Source organism: Anarhichas minor, unplaced genomic scaffold (genome assembly GCF_050575085.1).
Source record: "Anarhichas minor isolate MPS153535 unplaced genomic scaffold, ASM5057508v1 ptg000136l, whole genome shotgun sequence".
NCBI classification, from domain to species: Eukaryota; Metazoa; Chordata; class Actinopteri; order Perciformes; family Anarhichadidae; genus Anarhichas; species Anarhichas minor.
Genome location: NW_027466582.1, coordinates 6451760 through 6474686, shown reverse-complemented (window position 1 = coordinate 6474686; position 22927 = coordinate 6451760). Strand labels below are relative to the sequence as shown.

General features: G+C 41.1%; 2 protein-coding genes across 2 annotated transcripts in view; one reads left to right on the top strand and one right to left on the bottom strand.

Moving 5' to 3' along the window:
• esrrgb (estrogen-related receptor gamma b) overlaps positions 1 to 10315 on the bottom strand; it is a 79562-nt gene extending 69247 nt beyond the window's left edge. The window contains exons 1-2 of the mRNA XM_076084599.1: positions 10192 to 10315; positions 1703 to 1882 (exon numbers count right to left, since the gene is read on the bottom strand). The gene's annotated coding sequence lies outside the window, so the exon portion shown is untranslated. The remainder of the gene's footprint in view (positions 1 to 1702; positions 1883 to 10191) is intronic.
• On the top strand, positions 556 to 8850 carry LOC142942322 (transforming growth factor beta-3 proprotein-like). The gene is made up of 7 exons (XM_076084598.1): positions 556 to 901; positions 5257 to 5420; positions 7086 to 7215; positions 7380 to 7487; positions 7642 to 7807; positions 8053 to 8206; positions 8692 to 8850. Exons 1-7 carry the CDS (start codon positions 556 to 558, stop codon positions 8848 to 8850), a joined length of 1227 nt encoding a protein of 408 aa, XP_075940713.1.
• Positions 10316 to 22927: the final 12612 nt, after the last annotated feature.

Sequence of the window (22927 nt, the reverse complement as noted above, 5' to 3'; positions counted from 1 at the left end):
ATTAGTTGATGCGTGATGCATCGCAGTGAGCGCTGTTATGATTTGGGCTCCACCGGGTGCCTGCGGTCCCTCCTCCATCAAACGTCAGAAACGAGCGGTATAAAACACGTGAAGCCGTACCGACCGCTCAAAAATCGCATATACCTCGTTAACCTGACAGACTGCGGTCTGTCTCCGCACAGACAATAAAGAGGCACGCGATCTTAACGAGACAGAAAGAGGAGAAACGTGCCAAGCCGTGGGACGACTTGAATCTACTGGATTGAGCACAAGAATGCAAAAGAAAAGTTTGTTTCTACAGATGCGTTTGTGCCGGATACATTTTTACAGTTTCTGTTGTTCGGGACTTTGAATTGAGTAATGTCTCATGGGCGAACACACACTTGGATTCCTGCTGATAACAAAAAAGGGACTGCCACAAGAAAACTAATTAAGTGAGGAGTTTTTCATCATTAGTTCATAAGGAAGTTAAAACTAGTTGACACTGACCTCGGCAGTCCTCGCCTGCGAATCTGCACATTTCAACTACCGAGCGAACCAAATGCAGAGAGAAAGATGCATCTGGGCAAGGCTTTACTGTTTGTCCTCCTCCTCAACTGCGCAACTTTGAGCTCATCTCTGTCGACTTGTGCCACCGTGGACATCGATCATGTGAAAAGAAAGAGGGTCGAGGCGATACGAGGTCAGATTTTGAGCAAACTCCGGCTGACCAGTCCTCCACACTCTCTCGGACCGAGTAAAATCCCTTATCAAATCCAAGCGTTGTACAACAGCACCAAGGAGCTACTGGAGGAGCTCAGGAGGGATCGGCAGCAAAGTTGCGGTCAGGACAACACAGAGACAGAGTACTATGCCAAAGAGATATACAAATTCAACATGGTCTACGGACCGGCAGAAAGCAGTAAGTGTTACAGTTTCTATTGCTGTCTTGTTTATATGCTAGTAATCCACGGGTCCGTGCGTAATTACGCACTAAATGAAGAGTGCACGCCGAAAGCCCGAGCCAGCTAGACGGAATCTCAAAACTTCAGCTAGGCTCCTGTGTCATTCATAAATATCTGCAGTATTAAAAGCTTGTAATTCAGCAACTCTTTGTCGCTGAGTTTTTACTCTGCTGCACAATAAAGAAACATAAAAACACTGATTTAAAAAAAGTATTTGTGTCAGATAGGGCTTCCCCACTTAAAGTTAAATTCCCTATTTTAATAATCACACAATTAAAATAAGATTCACAATCTATAAATATGAAAATAGTCTTTCAAAAGTTAACCTGCTGGCCACAAGATGTTTCCTACTTCAATGTAAAGCCCATTCGCAGTGTATGTGTGCTGGAGGCATGAAGTTGCCACATCACACTTGTGAGTTGCACACTGGACCGCAGATGGACTTCCAGACTATTTGTGATAATCATCTTGCAGGTACGCGTGTAATACTTAGACTTGATGAATGTGAAAACTGTTTTTTTAGTGTCAAACTGCACAAATATCATTCTGCACAGTGAAGCTCAAACATCCAAGTGAACAAACAATAAGCAAAACATATTTCTGAGTGGATGGGGGACTTTATTAGTAATATTTGTGACTCAACAGTTTTGTAAAAAAAAAAAAAAAAAATGTCAGAGCTCTTTTATGTTTTGTAAAACTAAACAGTGAATTAGCTGTGCACTTGGACGGTGTGCTTTGTTACTGCAGTGCTCACCAACCTGTTTCAACTCTGCACCAGTGTTCCAGGAAAGTCACTCTCCTCCTACTCCTGACTCCACTCTTCCTCCTCTCGTTTTTTTTTTTTCCTCCATGGATTCTGTCCTTCTCCCCAGATGTTCCCACTTCCTTTCCCGTCAGGCCCAAATGAGAGGGACATCTGCCCAGGCGGATGGGGATGCCTTTAGGAGAAGAAGTAGGAAAAGTGAACTGAGGTGGACAGGAAAAGTTAGCTGATGGAGGCACCTCCCCGTTAGTCTGGATAGAGGCATCCCTCTCTCGGTCGGTCTGTACAGTGGTCCCATGAAGCCCTCGCATTCACCGACACATCATTTAGATGGAGCTTAGAAAGACCCCACTTCCTGTCTTGGCCAGTGAATTACCCACACGGGTGGCCCATGAGCATGAGATCACTTACTGCACTGCTCAGGTTTAACTTTGCTAAATTGAGTGTGAAACTGAGCCGGCATCCGTCCCCCTAAAACTTGAATGATTCCACTGTGCCGTCATTTTATTGCCTCTACTGTAGGTAACATTTCACTGCTTGGTTAATAATGAGCTTTATTTTGTTGGTGAAATATTTGTTAAGATTATCGATAAAGTCCTGTTCGGCTCACATTGTTTTTATTTCAAGCGATTTGTGCTAACCCAGTATTCGGCGCAGCCATTTCCTTTATAGAAACAAAAGCTATGAGTGGAAAACTTTTGCTGAGAGGGACATGTGTCAGCACTTGAGCGAGATTCATACAGCATGTGGGCCGACTGAGTTTGGATTACAGAGAAAGTAGAATAGGATAAATGCTGTGCGTGTGTAGGAGCCAAAGAGGGCCTCATTGTCTAGAGCAAAGCCAAGACCATTGCATCACAGTCCCTTTGAAATCAACAGGTGTTTCTCAAAAGACCTATTTTCCCTCAGCAATGTTCTGTTTCGAATCTGGCAAAAATGTTTTTGACAAAAGCGGTAGGTGCCTTGCGTTGGCGTGGTGGTTTCATTGGATTCAGAGCCACAGATTAACTTTATGATGCAAGACACAATAACATACACGTACAGTTGGATGAAGATCAGAGTTTCTTTCGACGTAGTGTTATGGTCTTTATGCCCGAGTTTGATGCGATTAGCTGAAAAACAGATGTAAAAAGGCAGAAAGTATAAGTGCTGAACAGACGGAAGTATATTTATAAGCGCGCACTCAGATACTTAAAATGTCAACAAGCTAATAATATTCTTAAAACTGTGGTATTGGCATGGCAGAGTGTTTTTAATGTGTCCAAGATGATGTCATACTTGGAAATATACATTTTTATCAATACCCTGTATATCCACATCCATACAGTGAGCCTACTCTCTCAGCTGGTTAATGTGATTTTCATATGCTGGAGCAAGATCAACAGTTTTATAGATTCACTCTCACTCTACTCTGGGAGGGGCAACTTTCTTCAGTTAAATGACCAGCAGATTAACACAATATATTGTGGATGAAATACAGAAATTACATCGTAAATATATATAAAATATATTACATTTCTATATATTCTGCATCTTCATCATGTTTGCCCTTTCATAGAAAGTAAATAAAGTCCTAAACGTTTAAGTTTTCCGATCAAAACTCAAAGCGTATACAAGTTATATATATATATATATACACTTGTGAATGGGAAGCTCTATTGTACCTACTGTAGCCCCACTTCATGATATTTAATTACAGGCGTATTTTTACACACACACTTTGTCTCGTCTGCTTTCAGTCCTCTTAACAATAGCTCTCCCACAAATGATGCACGTCATAAATAATTTCTTCCTGTTTTGTCAAAATCAGTCACAATATTCTCCGCCAACTCTCAGCAAGAAAGCAAATTAGTGCATTTCACCAAAATAGACACAGGCCCCTAAGTGTGTTGCCCCTTGTGGTATAACAGGACCAGAAGCCTGGCTTTGTGGAATAAAGTTTTGACTCGTGGCCAGTCACATCACTCTCTTTCCCTCGGTTAATGTGGGCAAGCACACACTCGCTTTTTGATGGTTTTTGAAGGTAAACTGTTGACCTTTGGTGGATCTGAGGCAGCTCTGTGAACCAAAACAAATCCGTGACAGGTGCAAATGAAGCAGAAAGCTGCTGGAAGACTGGCAAATTACTACATTGAGAGGCTGGACTGCAATCATCGGAAAGATTTCCTTTTATAGCGTGGTACGCGTACAGAATCTGGCAAATGTCAATGACTGAGGTTGAGTTGTGGAGAAGTCATCATGGTCAGAAAGGGGTTTGGGTCCAACAAGTTGTCAAGTGTGGCCGAGGATAGCAGGGTTTTTGACACGCAGATACCAGGGCGGTGAAGTCATACTAAGCTCAATAATATTGCTACTTCAATTACAACATTTTTATTTCCACCAAATATAGACAAAATGTGTTCGAGAAACGCTGAGGAATTTTGATAAGGCAAGCAACCATACCAATCATTCACTGTGGGCTGATAAACTTAGTGCCAGCCATGAAAGAGTCAGTAAACCCAACATCATATTTTAGGTGTGAATGGGTTTATGAGTCTATATAGCCATTATGTTCATATTAAAGTATAGCTTTATTTCTGAAGCAATACGATACAGTATACACATATATAAAAAAAGCCCATTTCATTGCCATCTAGAGTTTGAAATGATTACATTTACTGCCAACTCAGTTAACAGAGTACAGCACCTCTTTGGAACACCACTGAAATTACTCTGGCATCAAGTGTATACAAGTTTGATCCAAAGAAACCCCTCGCCCAACCCACTCCTCCCTCACTCAGCTGGAAAAGGTTCAAAAAAGTTTTCAAAAGTTTCAGCTCCTCAATTGTACGGATTTGCCGTTTTCCCTTGTCTTCTTATTTAGCAAAATTAGTATTTTTTCGGTGTTATGTACTTTTTAGTGTTCGTCAGCTAAACTCTTGGGCTTAAGAAAATTTGGATAGGCATTGTCGTCACTACTTTTGTGATTGACGAAGAGATTACATGAATAATAGAGAAAATAATTGGCTGATTAATCAATAGTTGCAGCCCTATTGTTAACTTTTTGAATGTTCAACATTCACAGCCTTAATGTCAGCTGCAGACATGAGTGTTTAGAGGTATCATTTAGTTGTTATGGTGCCAACATCTTGTTCATAAGGACATTCTGGTTTTGCACGGCAGCTTACCAAAAGAGAACATGCACAGGTTTAAATAATAAAATGAATGATGGTTGAATTCCATTTAGCTGCTTCTGTTTCAGGGTCGTGGTTTTGTGCATACATGGCTCACTGTCACACTGTAATGACTTACTGGGACTCTAATACAACAGAGCCAGTTTTTCCTACTATGACAAGTCAACATGTCTGCTGCGATAAAGGCCTACTGGAAGTCTTTTCAGTTAAACAATTCAGTATGAAGGAGATCAGAATGCAAGTATTATGTTGTCCAGAGGTCATGTACCATTCGAGGTCCGTGTTCGGACATAAACTGCTTGTATTGCATCAGAACTTGATACGAATTTCCCAGCCTCTTCTCTCACAAAACTTTTATTGTATTCCTTTGATCCAGACGATCTGCTCTACTGCCCAAAAGGCATCACCTCTAAGGTTTTCCGCTTCAACGTCTCCGCCATGGAGAGGAACTCAACCAACCTCTTCAGAGCAGAGTTTCGAGCTCTGAGGGTGCCAAACTCAAGTTCCAAGAGGAATGAACAGCGGATTGAGCTCTACCAGGTGCGTAAAGGTACCGTTTCCTTGTCCTTCTACCAGGATCAGAGGCAAAGCTCACGGTCAAGGCAACAAAGGAGCTTCAAAGTCTCTTTTCTTTGTTATTAGATGGGTCAAATTGTCAAGAACATATCTTACATAAACTGGTTAGTTGTTCTCCACAACATGATTTCAGGCCCTAATTGGCAAAGGGAGTCAACAAAAACTAGATTATGGTTTCAGGCATGCATGGGTAACAGCCAGACCAAAAGCCAAAAAGCACAAACAGGCCTGCAGAATGTTAGCAGAACCGTGACAGGGGTACTGTTAGTGCAGCGCTGTCAGCCCAGATCTAATGCAGTCCTCATTTTGGTTATGTAGAGGTCTTTATTCTTTAGTCCCTAAAACAGTAGGCAAAGTTTATCAGGCAGTTAAAAAGGGGCTTTGGTCTGCTGATTGTGATGATGCAACACACTTCTGCAGTAAGTCAACGTCATCAGGTCCCTGATCTTTGCTTGTAATGTCCTTGGCATTAACGACTCAATATAAAGCAACTTATTGAAATAAAATTGAAAACATACCACCATACACAGATACTCTGGTCCTCAGATGAGGTTAATCTGGTGGCCAGCGTTACACAGGGGAGAGGAATACTGAAGAGAGCCGACGAGGGTCATACTAAGAGTGAGACATTTTATTTGTTCACACTTTCTTCATAAGTCATGGAAAGCATAAATGTGTACATTTGTAGTATGTAGTATGTACTAGTCTCTGTTTTACTCCAGAGACTAGTCAGGGGCTGGACTAGTAATTTACCATTGTGTTAACGCTACTTAATACATTAGGTGCTCCCACTGTACACACAGAACAACCACAACTACCTTTTTAAGCAAAAGCTATGACTGCACACATCATGATGTCTATATATCAATATTTTCATATTGTGGAAAAATAAAAGAACTAGAGGTAATACGAAAAAGAGTTTGCTTGCAGTGACAAATCAACATCCAACGCTGCAGCTCTACACAACTTTTTTTTAGATTATTGTTTTGGTGTCACGGCACAATAATTTACTGTATTATTAAATATCACCGCCTTCTACAACCGCGTTTCCTCCCACAGCAGGCAGCTAATTTCAGCAAACAAGCTTTGATAAACTAACTAAAACCGACCTGGCTGAGGAACAGCATACAGTACAGACAAGGCTAGCTACTAGTTAGCTAGCTGGTTTAGAAAGTAGAACAAGCTAATGAGACAGATATTTCCCTCAAAAGGGAAAAACAGAGCGAAAAAGAAGAGTGAATATTGGACTTACATTTGTCAGTTGGACACAAAACAGGAGAGCAATGGCACAGCTAGTGCAGAGCAAATTTACTGCTGATCATGTGGCTTAAGTCTTGTTTAATCACCTAATTGAGTCTAATGTCACATATATGCTGCGATTTCATAAACTTGTTTTCCCCCGCCTACCATCTGTTTGCATGCTCCAGTAATCACATCTGAGCTCACAGCATGATTCATTACAAGTGGATAACTAAAACAACAATCACGAGTATGACGAATTAGAGCTTCTTCTCGCACAGACGTCCTCCCCTGTGTCCGCTCTATTCTACGTGTTATTTTGTTGAAGCTGGTTCACTATTGAGAGAGAGAGAACTTTTTAGAGTGACCGTTATTATTATCGCTCTGCAGATTGTAAGGCCAAATGAACACATCAGGAAACAACGCTACCTTGCAGCCAAGAACGTGCTGACCAAAGGTACTTCAGAGTGGGTCTCCTTCGATGTGACTGAAACAGTGCGGGAATGGCTGACGAACAGAGGTAAGACTGTGTCCTTTGTTGTCTCTAAAAGCTATGATTATTTCCTAATGATCATCCCATGTTTGACCTCAGAAATGTGAGCAAGTAAGCATTGTATTTTAAAGAGGGAGACTGTTAACTCGGCCTTCTTTTTAGAAATACTCTTTTCCATTGTGTGCTACCAGGAACTAATCTGGGTTTGGAAATCAGTGTGCACTGTCCCTGTCACACATTCAACCCAAACGGTGACATCATTGACAATGAGAATGAGGTGCTGGAGGTGAAGTTTAAAGGTAGGCTTCGACAACATTTTGTCATTTAGTTATTTATGCCAGGTGTCAGTTTAGCTGCAATGGATTGTGTTGCATATTCATGTGGTCCTTAATCCAACAATTTAGAAAAAAGTCACTAAATAGTTGGTTTAAGTGCATCGTGTCTATAATTAAGGTGTGGATGGAGACGACGAGCACAGTCGCTGGGATCTGGATCAGCTGAAGAAGAGAAAGGACCAGTACCTGCCTCACCTTATCCTCATGATGATCCCACCCCACCGCCTGGACACTCAGTCCACACGCCGACGCAAGAGAGCGCTGGACACAAACTACTGTTTCTCGTAAGGGATACATGAATGATCTTTAGAAAATAGTGTACAATGTTAGTACATTTAGTCTTTGGGTCAAATCCTTTACGTTTCTTAATCACACAATTGTGAAAAGATTGTGCTTATTAATGCCGTATGCATCAGTTTATACACATATTATAATAGCCCAAAAGAAGATATTTACCATTAGGAGCACCATTACAAAACTTGATTTGGCGGCTAATTTATTTAACTATTGCTGTGCATCGTCATCACAGAAACACGGAGGAGAGCTGCTGCGTTCGCCGGCTCCACATCGATTTCCGTCGTGACTTGGACTGGAAGTGGATCCATGAGCCCAGTGGCTACGATGCCAACTACTGCTCCGGGCCCTGCCCTTACCTGAGGAGCTCGGATACAACACACAGCTCGGTAAGAAGCACCGATCCCACAGTGAAAATTACAACACAATGCATATAGTTTGTCATTTACTTCTAGTGGTAAATAGCCATGCAGATAGTTCTAGTTTCTTTGTTTTGAAGTGGATATCCCAACTGAATTTGGGACCTCTGCTTCTCAATAGGTGTCTTCACGGGACAAACACTTTTCAAGACTTTTAAACTACTTTCTACCGAAAATGTAGTCACTATAAAAAAAAATCTACCAGGGCCGACTGTGGCTCAGTGGACAGAGCGGGTCGTCTCTTGCCATTCGATCCCCGGCTCTCGTCTGCGTGTCGAAGTGTCCTCGAGCGCGACACTGAACCCTAAGTTGCGTTCTGGGCGCTTCACAGCATTATTTACAGATACTCATAGTCGAGCTATCCCACTGATTTAATCTAGCAAGCTTCTTATCAAGACTAAATCCCTCATGAGATTATGAATATAATACAATCTCTCCTGTGTGCTTTCCAATAGCTGCTGAGCCTGTACAACACTCTGAATCCCGAGGCATCGGCCTCCCCCTGCTGTGTCCCTAAAGACCTGGAACCCCTCACTATACTCTACTACTCTGGACGGACCCCCGTAGTGGAGCAGCTCTCCAACATGATCGTCAAGTCTTGCAAGTGTAGCTGAGAAGACGTGAAAGGCGAGGTAGCACGGCAGGATTTTACTAGGTACTGACGAAAAACCCATGCTCGATGACTTTTGGACTCTTAGCTGCGACAAATACTTTCCCTGACCCTGTGTTCTCATGGCCTAGATCTGAACATCACTCTGGAGGTCACACATTTTTGTAAGGATGCAGATTTCTCCTAAAAACGTGAGGTCATCATTCTTTTCTATTTCTTCCCCCACTCTGGATGACAAATAGTTATTTTCCTCTTTAAAAAATCCAAACCAAACGTCATCTTGCAATCAAGGCATGCTCTTTAAATATTTCCCTCTAGATTTGTGAAGGTCGATAACACACTCCTAAAGCTAGATCGGGAGGTGCTACAAGTACAATGAAAGAGACTTACGTGGTTTATTTTACAATATGCCACAAAGTTCTAATCTCTAATCTCAGCAGAGCAGTTTTCCTGTCTCTAGCCGTGGGGTGATATTGTCAATAGTCACAAATATAGATTGTGCTCTGCTGGACAATGGAAGGGTCCTTTCAGACTGGATGTTATACCTTCACCCTGTCTTAGGTTCCCTTCCCTTCAAACCATGGACACTATCTTCAAACACAAAAGGAGAAAGGACAGACTTGCTGCTGTATCCAAAGCCATAGCTGTGGTCAGGGAAAAGGAGAGCTGAGAGAATGCCTGCTGGATTTGCAATGGAAAGTGAATGAACAAAGAAGTTGAGCCTTGAAGTTGAACTTTTTTTTTTTTTTTGGCCAGCCAGTAGTAATGGCCTTTTTTTTTTGTATTTGCGGTGCATCTAATAGAATGGACAGAAGAAGAAGAAGAAGAAGAAGAAGAAGAAGAAGAAGAAGAAGAGGAGGGGACCTGTATGGAAGCGAAGAACTGTGATGGATACAAGCCATGAGCACACTGCCATTCACTGGAAGTTTTCATCTCTAACAGGTTCAAATTATTTATGGACATCAAAGAATATACTGGAAAAGAACATGTGTTACACAACAGTATTTTTATGGGATTTCTTTTTCACGAATGGCAGATTTGGTCTGTTATGCAACTTGTCATATAGGGATTGTTTCATTAACTGGGACAAAAATCAACTTTATCTCCATCGGTGGAAACACTTTTATATTAAACTAAGGGTACTGTTACATTTCCTTGTGATTTTTGTCCATGTACTAATTAGTTTGACTTGTTGTATGTGATCCAGTATATGTTCGACGTGTCTTATCGTATTAAAAGGGGACTATCCCCAGAAAGTTGAATCAGAGCACTTTTCTCCAGCAATAATTGCAAATGTCGTGTCATTTTAAATGCAGTGAACTCCTTTGCTCTCCTATCAACTCACCCGTCACCAGTCACTCCAGCCAGCTGACAAGGAATTGCGTGTGTAGTTCCCAAAAACACTGCAGTCTTTCATCCCTCTGCTCCCTCTCTGTTTGTTTTGGTGCTCCTTTACAGTGTGAAGCTCTAATGGAACAAAAAAAATAAAAAAGTATAAGGGAGGGGGGGGGGAAGTCATTACATGACAGTGGCTGGATGTACAGTTAGACCTCATTAGAGTCAGGAGAACGATTCTCAATCCCTGTACTTTTTGACATTCGCCCAGTCAGAGTCATCTTGCCTTTAGGTGATATTTAGATGACTTTTTTTTGCAGTAATATTGTTTGATTGACTTGTTGATCGTGATTGTTATTAAAAACACAAAATGCAAAATCTGTATGAGCCCTTTTTAAGTCTCCAGAATCACTCCAGCTTTGCATTGCATTCAGTAGATAATCAATTGCAATAGATCTGTAAAAACATTTAACTCCAAATTAGGAAATGATGGTCTTGTCTGCCATGTTGAAATGCCATTTAAAATGCTATTTTTTCATAATGCTTTGGTTCCATACGAACACAATTTTTCTTACTTGATTCTCACCAGTCCCACCTGTTTCCTGCAGGCTTTTTTTTTTTTTTTTTTTAACCAGAGTAATAAATTCAACGTCTCTTTCTCTGGAATTGTTGCTTGAGACCTTTCCCAGGCAAAAAGCAATTACTTTTATTTTCAGTACATATTAATGTGCCGACATCACGTTATGCTCTTATTGTTCATGAATGCTAAATCACACATCAAACTGAGAAACGTATTTTACATGTGGTACCACTTTATGATAACACCCTTTAATTGATCAGGAAGACCACTCCAATGGACCCTTTGACCTTTGGAAAAGAGCTGCAGACTATCGGGACCAAAGTATTATTTCCTAACATATTAACATTTAAACTGAATCAATGTTTTACTAGAAAGGTAAATCCATTGCACGTTTATTCATAAATTACTAACATAAAAACTGCAAACTTGTTGATCTATTTTGAAAGTGAGAAACTCATTTTATTATTTGCAGCTGCAGAATTGATGGCTTATGTGAGATGCATTGACCTTTATTAATGAAAGGGAAAAGCAGCTTGGTCCTGCCTAATACCACCTCAAATGTTGTTCTTATTAACGGCTTATTATTGGTCTATATATCATTACTAAATATTTTATCAACCACTAATAAAGCCGTATAAAGCCCTTATTAAGGGTGCTGGCAGCATGCTTATGTCATTTTCTCTACTCAACTGGCAATCAGTCGCACAGATTTTGGAGGGGGGGGGGGGGGGGGTCGGGGGTGTTTTGAGCTGATATGGACTGACAAGTAGCCAGAGAGAATTCCCTTTCTCTGTGTGCCCGTTATTGTTCCCTGTCACAATCAATCAGAGATGAACCATGATGAAAACACAAAGACCAGAGGGCATGACGAGGTCTGAAAACAGGGCTCGGGCTTTAATGGCTTTGCAGACAGCCTTGTACTAACAAACGCACATTACTGGTAAAGAGCAGCCGTGCCCCATGCATGATTGACTTTTAACCTTCAGCAGAAGTCATGCCATTTTCGTACATTTACGTCCACCATTTATCCCTAAAACACAGCAATATTCTTGTGAGTTTAACATCATATAACTGCAACTTCATTTCACTGTTTACGTCTTCAAGTCAGCAAATGCAACCAAAATGGGGTGGTTGTTCACTAGGTGGACTCCCAGCAAGAGTCAAATAATATAGCTGATTCTTCCAGAGTATCTTTTCCCGTGTCGGTGTAATGGAAGCAGGCTGAGGGGTTAGCGATGGCAAGGCCTTTCCTAACAAAGGCAGGAGCTTGGCTTGGGTCTTTCAGTTCGTGCAAGGAGTCATTTTGGCTCATGAAGCGACTATAGCCACAATTTTCAGCAAAACAACACACAGGCAGTGAGAGGCTCACCGGGAGAGACATACAGCGAAGCGTATGTTGCGATTGAGACATGTTTGTCAAATGTGAGACACAGTGTTAATATTCAGTTTTTAGATGTATCAAGGTGGCACACGAAGCAAAATAACATTCATAAGTTGCACCACACGAAAAAGAACCACAGCGAGCAATCTCATCTCTTCTGTAATTGCATACATCTTTCTGCTGAGTCTGGGCTTTTTATTTATAGCACCGAAGAATGATTTGAAGATGCAGATAAGGACCTTTTTTTCTGGGGGCATGCTGACCACCTCAACCCCAAACCTGCAATAAAGCTATTTCCAGCTCCCAGCTACTAGATGAGCGAGCCGTAATCTGATTGGAGTTCAGGGTCCGTTTCTGGGTTGTAGTCGGACTTTCTCAGAACTTGGGCTCTTCCAAGACTTTACCAATGATGAATTGCATGACACGTAAATGCACAGAGGTTTGGAAAACTGTGTCTGCTGCTATTCCCTGAGCAGATTAACAGATGTAGAGGGAGAAAAATAAATTGAGAGGGGGAGGTGAGAGACAGACACAGAGAGGGAAAGTGTGTGTGTGCGTGTGCGTGTGTGGGAGACAGAGAGACACACACAGAGAGAGAGAGAGAGAGAGAGAGAGAGAGAGAGAGAGAGAGAGAGAGAGAGAGACCTGAAAAAAGGACTGTTGCTGCAATAAAATCATCAGGTCACATCAGACCAGTTCTCAGGCCCCAGGGTGGAAAGAGTTGTGTAATTCAGCAATTGGGATAGCTCTCTCTCTCTCTCTCTCTCTCTCTCTCTCTCTCTCTCTCTCTCTCTCTCTCTCTCTCTCTCTCTCTCTCTCTCTCTCTCTCTCTCTCTCTCTCTCTCTCTCTCTCTCTCTCTCTCTCTCTCTCTCTCTCACACTCTCTCTCTCTCTCTCTCACACTCTCACACACACAAGTCAAGCCAGCAACCATAGTTACTGGAAAAGAGTGAAGGGGTGAACAAATATGTAAACACATATCAACTTCATAGACCTTTATAGCTAAACAAATGAATGGGAGGTCTGGATCAAACTACAGCATTATATTACAGAGGAGTGTGTGTTTCCGTGACAGAGGGATGGAGCGCGCACATGGCCGGAGGGAGGGAAAATAGAGACTGTGAGAGAAAGGGAGAGAGACAGAGACCCTGTGAGACTATCATTTGCACACCCTTTAAATCAGGATACTACAAAATGTAAAATGAATTAGTCCGAGAAGAAGCAAGCCAAGCTCGCCAGTTTGAATAACGTACAGTAAAGAACGATTGGTTAAGACGTAGAGAGGTTAGAAATGCTAGAAAGGCAAAACCGTGGCCCTTACAGCGACGATGTAACTTTTGAAATAGTTTGAAAAACATTCTTCAATCTTGAGTCTAATCAAAAGGTATTCAACACAAAGCAGGCTTCCTCAGTTCAACAGCCACATTCAGACTAGGGCTGTCCTCGACTAAAGATATTCTTAGTTGACTTCAAATCTTGTGTTTACCGGAGATGCGCTCATTAGTTTATTGGAAATAAGTCATTCAGCATGAAAAAAGCATAAAATCTTTGTTGACTAAGAGGGACCAACACTAACTCAGAACAACTTAAGCCAAGCATAAAAAAAAACGTTTTCCTAAATTTTTTAAATAGAGCCAGTCCAGTGACACAGTGGGGGGTGCCAATGCAGGGGGGCACCCCCAAAGAAATGCAGGGTCATCCACCCAAAACATTGAATCCGGCTCAGCTTTTGCTGCACCGAAACGGGACTTCATCTGATAAGGCACTGTGTTGGCTAATCAAATACATGCAAGTGCACATTTCTGGTGGATTAACTTTATATCGTGAATGGTGTGTTTCTTCTGTTTACCTTTGTGGCGTCTGATGCCTTTTAAACGCAATAATCTGTCTCTCAAACTGAATTTCCTTTTCTTAGGGGTTTTGTCTCTACAGCCTTACTTGGTCTGGTGTGACCAGCGGTTTATGGTGGTTAATGTTAGCAAACTTAAGACAGAAATTTTGCTATATTACAAACACCAAATTACATAATCAGGTCGCTGATTTTAGTCAGGCTGTTATAGGCAACCGAGTCGGGGAAGGTCTCAGTTTTACGTTACAATCCGTTCGCCCACTGGCAATAAATAAAAGATTAATACATGTAAAAAAAACACATCGTAGCGATACAATGTCTGCTAACAATGTTTTTATGGTTATGTAAGGCACTCGGCACTCAGCAGAGATTGTGATCTTGATTAAAAAGAAAGTCAAGACTTACTAGGATCTTTCTTAACCTTATGCAAAGTGTTTTTTGTGGCCCGAACCTGACCACATGTGGTGTGCAGACTGTGAATCCCACTCTCCGGTGTCACAGTCCTGCCTTTCGTATAAGTACAGTCATATATAAATGTTATTTGTCAGGGTCGTGTGACTGTTCAGCAAAAGTCTTGCTTTAATTAATTTGGATCTTTAACGACATTACATCAAAAAATACAATATTATCCTTTAACAGCTTTCAATCTTTCAATAATAACTCTATAAAGAATGGTGATACTCATCATGTGACCACCAGGAAGACATGGTCACATATACAAACAGTCAAACTGCACAACATCGTGACAATAAAACAATAAAAAGGACTCCTTTGTTTAGAGAATCTGTGTAACACTGCCAACAGCAGGGTTTAGGTTTCCTCCAGCTCATTTATTTTGTCTCCGTAGCTGTAAACACCTTCTCCATTTACATCAAGTTACAGGCCCTGATGCTTTACCCGCCGCTATATAAACCCTCAGAGAAACATGAGGACTGAGGATAAAGCAGGACGGCTGTGTGGCATGTTAAAGCATCCTGTGTGTGTGTTCAGCTGGACTGCAGGGATTCTATGCTCACACATGGACATATAGGGCTTGTGAGAAAAAGAGAATCTTAAATCATGTGGACACCTGAGCGGTAATTCTCGTCAGATTACCCTCTAGGCAATGGTTACACCGGCTTTCTCCTCCATCCTCATCCCAGAAGTGCAAAGCAGATTGATGAGGGAAGTCATATCCTTAACAGCCTCCTATACAGCTGCCTCCACTCAAACAGGTAATGGAGACCGTGTCAGCAGGGCGCTTTCTCCTGCACAAGCTCCAAAATGAGGACTTAAGTGGTTTTGCTAAGTTTATTATCTTTCTGCCTGTCTGGGCATACTGTATGTTCTCACAGTAACTCGGGATCAAACTGGTGAAAATAGCTCTGCAGCTGTCTCTCCACCAAGAACAAGAGATTTATGCCCCTTGGATAAAGGCTAAGGAACGCAAAGCGTAAAAGTCACCAAGTCAATAAACTGCAAGAGGCCCCAGCAGATGTACGAAATGCTGAAAATAAAAGCTTTCTTCACCACACTTGCATCATGCGACCTTGCATTAAAGGAACAGTGCGCGATCTATTGGCAGACATTGATTATAATAATAATAATAATAATAATAATGTGTTTTATTTAGTGTTTAATCACCTGCAACTTTAAGAAAATACTGGATATACCAACAAGCCTACTGCCTTTGGATTTATGCATTATACGTATGTTGCTTGTGTTAATGTTCTTTGTCTTTTTCAAATATTGTAGGAAGAAATAAGTTTGTATCTTGGAGAACAAAGTACATGCATGGATTAAACAGATAAAATATACAAAAGAAAGGAAATACCAACAACTACACATGCATGCTCGTCCCTTCAGACAGTGAAAGCGTGATTCAATGGTGGAATGTCCTGCAGGAAAAGTTGCTATGCCAGCATTGGCAACATCTGCCTACTCTGCATAGCAACCCCAAAAAAGAGTCTGGCAACATGGGCGAAGCATCTCACGAGAAGGACAGAAAATGTTGCTAATAGTTTAGCCTGCTGCTCAAAGCAGTAGCTCGGGGCAAGTATAACGTTCTCTCCGTGTCTCTCACAGTTTAGCGACGGTTAGCAGAAGACTAAACTATAAGCGTCATTTTCTCTCCATCTCTGAAACGGTATTGTAGCTCGCTAGAACATCGGATCACAGTATTTCATCTCAGAGCACTTTTATGGCCAACAAGTTAGCATAAGATAACAGGACGGTAGTTGTCATAGAATTGCCACTATATATTGGCATAAGGATCACGATCGGGAAGATGTCTGTTGGTCGTGGTTTAGGACAGAGCAGAGCTGCAGGAGGAGGGCTGTATGTTCAAATGCTGGTGTTTTCGTTGCCTTTTCCAGAAAACGACCTACCCTGGGGTACCGCTGGAATTACAATGTGCTGAAATGTAATTGTGGAATTTTTGCCCAATAATGCCAAAAATAAACAGCCTCCCCCAGCTTTAATGTATGGTAGAAGGGAGAAAGTCTCCAGGTGTTTCATATATTGTAGAGTTTGGAATATAGCTGAATAAATGAAAACCAGGTATTTCCTAAAGTAATCTTTAAACAGGTGTCTGCGGCAGAGGTTTTTTACCACTTTATGTTCTGCGACTTTGTAATAAAACCTAGTATAATATGCATTGCCTACTATTCTCCAGGTGCAGTTGAAGTTGGTGTAAAATGCCTTTTCCATCCTAATTGGCAAAGTCTACATTTAAATTTGGACCATGTGCATTCAACTTGGGCTGTAGTTGGACTATAGATGCACAGTTGGGCTTTAACAGAAGCTGTTACACCAATCAAGCATTTAGCATTTAAAAAACGAGTGGAACAACAGGCTTACAGTGATAATGAGCCATCATAAAAGAGTCAGAAAGTATCTTTGGTCTGGTACACTTTGATAAAAGCAACAAACTCAAATGTGCACTGAAGTTTTCCAAGTGAAGAAAAGTCTTTTCAGTTTTAACAATAACTTAACTGTTCAGTCTGTGGATACAGAAAACTGCACAGTTGGACTTTTCTGTCTGTTAACATACACAACCTAATGCCAGCATTACTCAACAAAAGTGGAAAAAGTCAAATTTGTACATCTCTAATAGCGCCGTAATTACTCTTCTATTAGTAACAAGATATTTCAGCCTTGGTGTTGCCGAGTAACCATGCAGAAGCAAAGACATGCTGTTCGTCCACAAAGTCAATGAGAAACATGTTTGGTTTGTGCCTCCCCATTAATCTGCACGAGACCTCATGACTCCTTTGGCTGGCAGCGCTCCACAGGCGACAGGCTGCCTCACACAATGTGTTTGTGTGTGTGTGTGTGTGTGTGTGTGTGTGTGTGTGTGTATGTGTGCTGTAATGTACAGCAGGCCTAAAATCCTCCATGAAAGTTTGCACTTATATGCGTGTACGTGTGTGTAGAGGCTATATTAGGGGTTGGGTCGTCGTAAATAAAAGGTGCAGTTTCATTTATAGGGTCCACATCCCACAGCAAGGCAGACCACTTTGCTACAATAACACTCTTCTACGTGTCTAAAGCTACTTGTATTGGTTGACATACAGGTTTATTGTTGGAGCGGCTGATAACGGCACAGCCCTGCTGGCAGACATACCTCTAGTTGTCTAAATGTTATGTATTTTATACTATGATCTTCGTTTTAAAGCATTTGGTGTCTGTATTATCTGCTGGATTTATTCCCTGGCATAGGCACTTAAGAAGTGAAATCCTTCACATATTATATTACAGCGGGTTTACAAGAGAGGTGCCACCACAGCATCAGCTCGTCTACTTCTGCCTTCAATCTGGATTCGACTCTATAATTTACGCCTTGCTGCCAGTGGGGCTGTACGTTTGTGTAGGTCAGGCAGTAGCAAAATCTGATAAAATCGCTAGTGTACGAGTGTTCCTTCGACCCACGCATGTAGGATCTATAATCTGTAACCTACTATGATATTTAAACAAACATGGCATAGTTTTCAAGTCACATCCTGTCGTCACTGTAAACAAAAAGCAATATGCAGCCCCCCTCTCACATTCCCACTACATGCTCCAACACACCACAATGAGATTTGGACTTGGCAGGCTGCGCTCTTAAAAACAGTCACTGATGTCCTGATGGAATTGGCCTCACAAGGAGTGCTCTTTTGTCTTATGATGGCGTTTCCAGTGAAATCGGATGCCTCTAAACAAACTGGTGCTGGTTCAGTGTCTCTGTTCTCTAACGCTCAGATAATCTAATGTGTCCAGATGGCTAAATCGGATGTGTAAACATACAAAACAAGAAGTCTTCTTCCTCTGTCACCACTGTTCACCCCTCCATCTGCAGACTTCAATGCGATTTCCCTTTTTGTATTCCCTTCCAAGTAAAATAGTGGTTTCACTGTGGCTGTAAATGGAGCTGATCAGCTGTGTGTTGTTATGTTTGCAAAAAACGCAAATAACAAACATCCTCGTAGTCAAGCTGCGGGGCCGTCCAACGGTCCACTTCTCCAGCCCAGTGACTAGCATGCTTCTTTTATTACACGGATTAACATGCAAATTCAGTTTTATCTTTTCAGCACCGCAAACATAATCAGTGTAATAGGAAACAGAAAACCCAAAATTTCCAAAGATGGAATAACAAATACCATTTCCACTTGAGAAGCTGTATTGACTAATTCAGCTATTTTAATTAATTTCTCAAGTCAGTAATTCTATTTTTACGGCATTATGTTTTCACTTACTCTCTGGCATATTTAAAAAGGATCCATTAACCTCAAGAGCACAGATTTGCCGAATGAACACTGCAAACCTGCTAAGCATATTGATGAGTTACTGTTCCTTCTCACAGTAACTCCACGCTCAAAATGAGCTCTCATATCAACAATAAAAGAGGGGCCGAACAACCGTTTCTCGCAGCAGCAGGACATGTTTGTATCTTTCCAGCTGAAGTTAGTTTGCTAGCATTTGTTGGCTAGCTGGATAGCTACTTTAGAGTCGTTGGATGGTGTTGGATGCCTTTTTGGAACAACTAGTCAGCGGTTGGTTGACACACAGGATTGGAAATATAGGCCTACACAAGTTTAGCTGACATTTTGGACAACTACGTACATGAAAGTTTTGTTGCAAATCTCTGTAAGCTAACGTATGATTACCCAAACCCCCTTTCTCCTCCCCTTTGTCCCTTCATGCAAAGACAGTTGTGGGGCCTGTGCACCCACCAGAGAGAGGAAACACTGAGACACTTGTTGCAGCAACAAAGACCCGGTTTAAACACACTTGGTTGTGTAGGACTCCCAATTACGGGCCATACAACTTGAATCCATGTTTCAGGGATACATAATGGTTTCATGTTTTCTTCTCTTGTCTTATTAGATTTCAAACAGTTTCATCCCTGTGACCACTCTAATTAATCCACTATTTAATGCTCCTTTCAGGTATGTAGACGGCAGAGCACGCAAGTAACTGGGTCAGAGCTGTGAGAGAGTACAGACACATTTTTTATAACGACTGGTCTTCGTATAAAATTTTAGTAGGTTATTTAATAGTGGAAAGTTATTTGGGTACTAGTTGATTTTTCCGATGCATGTTTAATTTTTTTAAATTGTTAAAAATCCACACACAAGGGTGTATTTTACCTGCTTAAAGACAACAAAAAATTGCTTAGTTCGAATGAATTAAGAATAATTACACAATATTCAAAACTAATAATATCCGAAGCCATATCCAAACCATGCAGGAATAGCTTTAGCGGGCTGTCGTGACATTAGCATTTAGTTGTTTTTTTTCTAATTTCCAGAGTGATTTGCTAACCTGGCTCACAAGTTTCCAGAGTATATTCAGTTTGCACGTCAGCAGGCTCTCTGCACTCTTCTACAGCATATTTATGGTGTCAGCACTGCTCATTTTAGTTTGTACGTGAGGCGTCAAAAAGAAAATATATGCCATTACATACACAGCTAAAGATAAGCAACACTTTGTCACAGTAAGAAAAACAGCAGAGCGAGTTTGTCTACAGTGAAGTGAAGTTGCAAAGACACCATTGTAACCGCAGGCCGTTTGTTGTCAGCATGGGAATGTAAAGAAACAGCAGCCATCTTTGAATACCGAATACTTGCATGTACATTTAACACTAATTTCCCTAAGCAAAATACCCAGACGCCTCAATCCTTAGTTGAGACTTTGTGAACTGTGAATTTTGAAGAGTCAGTAACGTTTATGGCTGGATGAGACTTAATCCTCTGTAATCTTCGTAACACATTTTATAACCTGCCATTAGCCAGCAAAGTTTCACATGGCCTCTGTTTTCGTTAATCCACCTGTATACATGGTTTACTGTACACTTGCAATTAGCTTTGCCCAAAGCTTCCTTTTTTAGGTGTTTGTGTCCTATGACTGCCACCAGGAAGCGATTCCATGCATGCATTTGCAACATTACTTGAGCAGGATTTGGTTTTCTTTTCAGCCATGACAATTACACCCCGTCTCCCTTGATTACTGTGCGTCAGATCGGTCATTCATCTTTCATCAGTGCTGTAAATGTAGGCAGAAACCACAGGGTTGTACTATTTATAAAGTCCCACAACGGCCATGATCTCTACTTCTGGCTTCGTTTTCACTCCATCCATTACGATCTGATAAGACATCAAGGCTACTAAACAAAAGATGGAGATCTAAGAGCAATCCTCCCTCTTTTCAGGACATAAAACTGTCCAGAGACAATTGAGTTTATGGGGAAATGTATCAGGGAATTTCCAGAGACGAATCCCCCTACCCCTTTAGCTTATCTTAAAATCATTTGTCCTTTGCCAAGAAATACTTTAAGATGTCTGCTATTCCTTCGAATAAGTGTTGTGAGTTAATACCAAAATTGAGGTCTGTGTTTGAACTGTTTCACAGGCAGATCTCCAGTGTTCAGTGCCCACTCTCTCAGGGGGGTTGCACGAACATCTGTTATCATTTTTTTTACTTTTAATGACATAATGTTTTAATATGGGGTTCAGGGTACACACACTGATTCACCAGCCTTTTTAAATGAACAATTGAGCCAGCAGGTCAACCATCAAACACCAAGAAAATTACAAACTCACTGCGCAGTCAAAGAAACTGGTACCTCATTTTAACATAGATTCTGCAGTCTGACCTCAAATCACTCTGTTATTGCATGATTGATAAACCCAGGCCCCTTCTTTAAGAAAACCAGTTCATTTGAACTCTTTGGCAATCAAATCCAGGCCTCACCCCACCCCACACATTGTAAAGCATGAGTCACAAAGTAAACAATATCTGTGAAGAATTTCCCAGCAGTGGTAGTCGTCCCGTACATGCTGGGTGGCACTGACATTCAGGCGTCTGCTGGTTCACTGATGGTTTGCTTACTGTTGCTATCAGACAACATTTATCAGATGGATTGGATAAATTAATCCAGAGGCAATACTTCTCTTCCAAATGTTAGGCCTCACACAGAGAGTGCTGTGCTTTGGAGGCAATCAAATGCAAACACGTTGCGGTTTCAATGATACGTTTTGAGTCAAAAATGTGTCATCTCGCTAATACGAGCTGGAGTATCAAAGCAAAATAAAACCACAGTCTTACATAATGACAGCCCCTCTGCATTGATCAATCACAGCTATTGAAATGTGACTGGGAGTGGATCCCACAAAAAGATTGCAACGTCAGACTGAAGCATTGACAATCACGGAGCACAGCGCCAGAGCTGCTGGGAAAAGAAATTTGGTAGAGAACATAATCTGGTAGAGTTGTTAGAGACAGTGAATGTGCAGCTTTATCTCTGCCCAGAAAAATGTTCCCTGCAGGCTGTCCAGCGGTGTCACTGGGCTCTCATTAGCATGTAGCTGCTTCACCGTGAGCACAGTTTCTTACCTCAAGGGATCAGGGGTGCATAGCCCGTCATCTGGCTCTGATTTAAAACAATGAAGGTGGAAAACAGGTTTTTTTTTTTTTTCCTTCCCCCCCCAATACAAGGAGAGCAAAAAAAAAAAACTCTCATTTCGACACTCTCATTTCAGCTTCTCAATTAACTTTCTTGGACTATCAGCATTTTGGATGCTCTCACTTAAAGGAGGTTACATGAACTCAACCATGCATTGGCCAATTTAATTAATGCCAAGAATTTACAACAAAGAAAAAGAAAAGGATTTAAATTTCATGTCCAGCTTTCATCTTCAGAAAAGATCTATTGCTGTATATAAGCGTCAACTGTGCCGGATTATGTGACACACACATTATGGGACACATGATTAATGTATTGCTTTGAGGAACGAAGAATAACCTTGGGAGAAATTATTCATTTTCTTCTTATTTTCATCACAATTTGAGCCCTTCACTCAGTATGTTTATTTCCTAATGGGTGTTTTCTTTCCCCCATCTGAATCTGATGAACAAAAAGAAGAGTTTTGCTCAGAGAGTAAACAGAAACTTAGTATTTTATGCTAACTACATACACCGTTTCCTGTTTGCACTCCCGGTCTTATGGTCCCAATTCTAAATTGTGCCATATGTTCCAAAAATTACTTTTTGCAAAAGCACATCCAGCAAGACCTAGAGTTAAAAATAGACACCAGGGAAATTTGGAGGTTGTTCAGGTATGTTGTTGGTTAGCTTCATATGGTAGATCCATTGAAGCCTCTCTATAATGATCAAGTATATCTACAGATGTGGTTGGAGAACAGATTTATAACAGACTTGTGTTGGGATTCTTTGGCTGAAATCAGATTAGATGTTAATCTTTAACTCGTAGCCATTACTGACAAATGTATATGGTGCTTTAAAAAAAGATATAATTGTGAGAAAAATAAATAGGGGAATTAGTCTCATGTATCAAAGTCTGAAAATATGGGAGGGCTGAGTTTGTGTAAAGCTTTATATGCACATGCAAAATACACACAGACGTTACCATAATGATTTCTCTCTTAAAAGGAATATAGCTCATAATTTTTGGGAAA

What these genes read in the sequence shown, in the direction of transcription:
- LOC142942322 (XM_076084598.1), top strand. Translation starts at nt 556, where the DNA reads ATGCATCTGGGCAAGGCTTTACTGTTTGTCCTCCTCCTCAACTGCGCA. An exon ending in GCTGGAGGTGAAGTTTAAAG is followed by an intron (nt 7,488 to 7,641) that starts GTAGGCTTCGAC and finishes TCTATAATTAAG; the next exon opens with GTGTGGATGGAGACGACGAG. An exon ending in GACACAAACTACTGTTTCTC is followed by an intron (nt 7,808 to 8,052) that starts GTAAGGGATACA and finishes TCGTCATCACAG; the next exon opens with AAACACGGAGGAGAGCTGCT.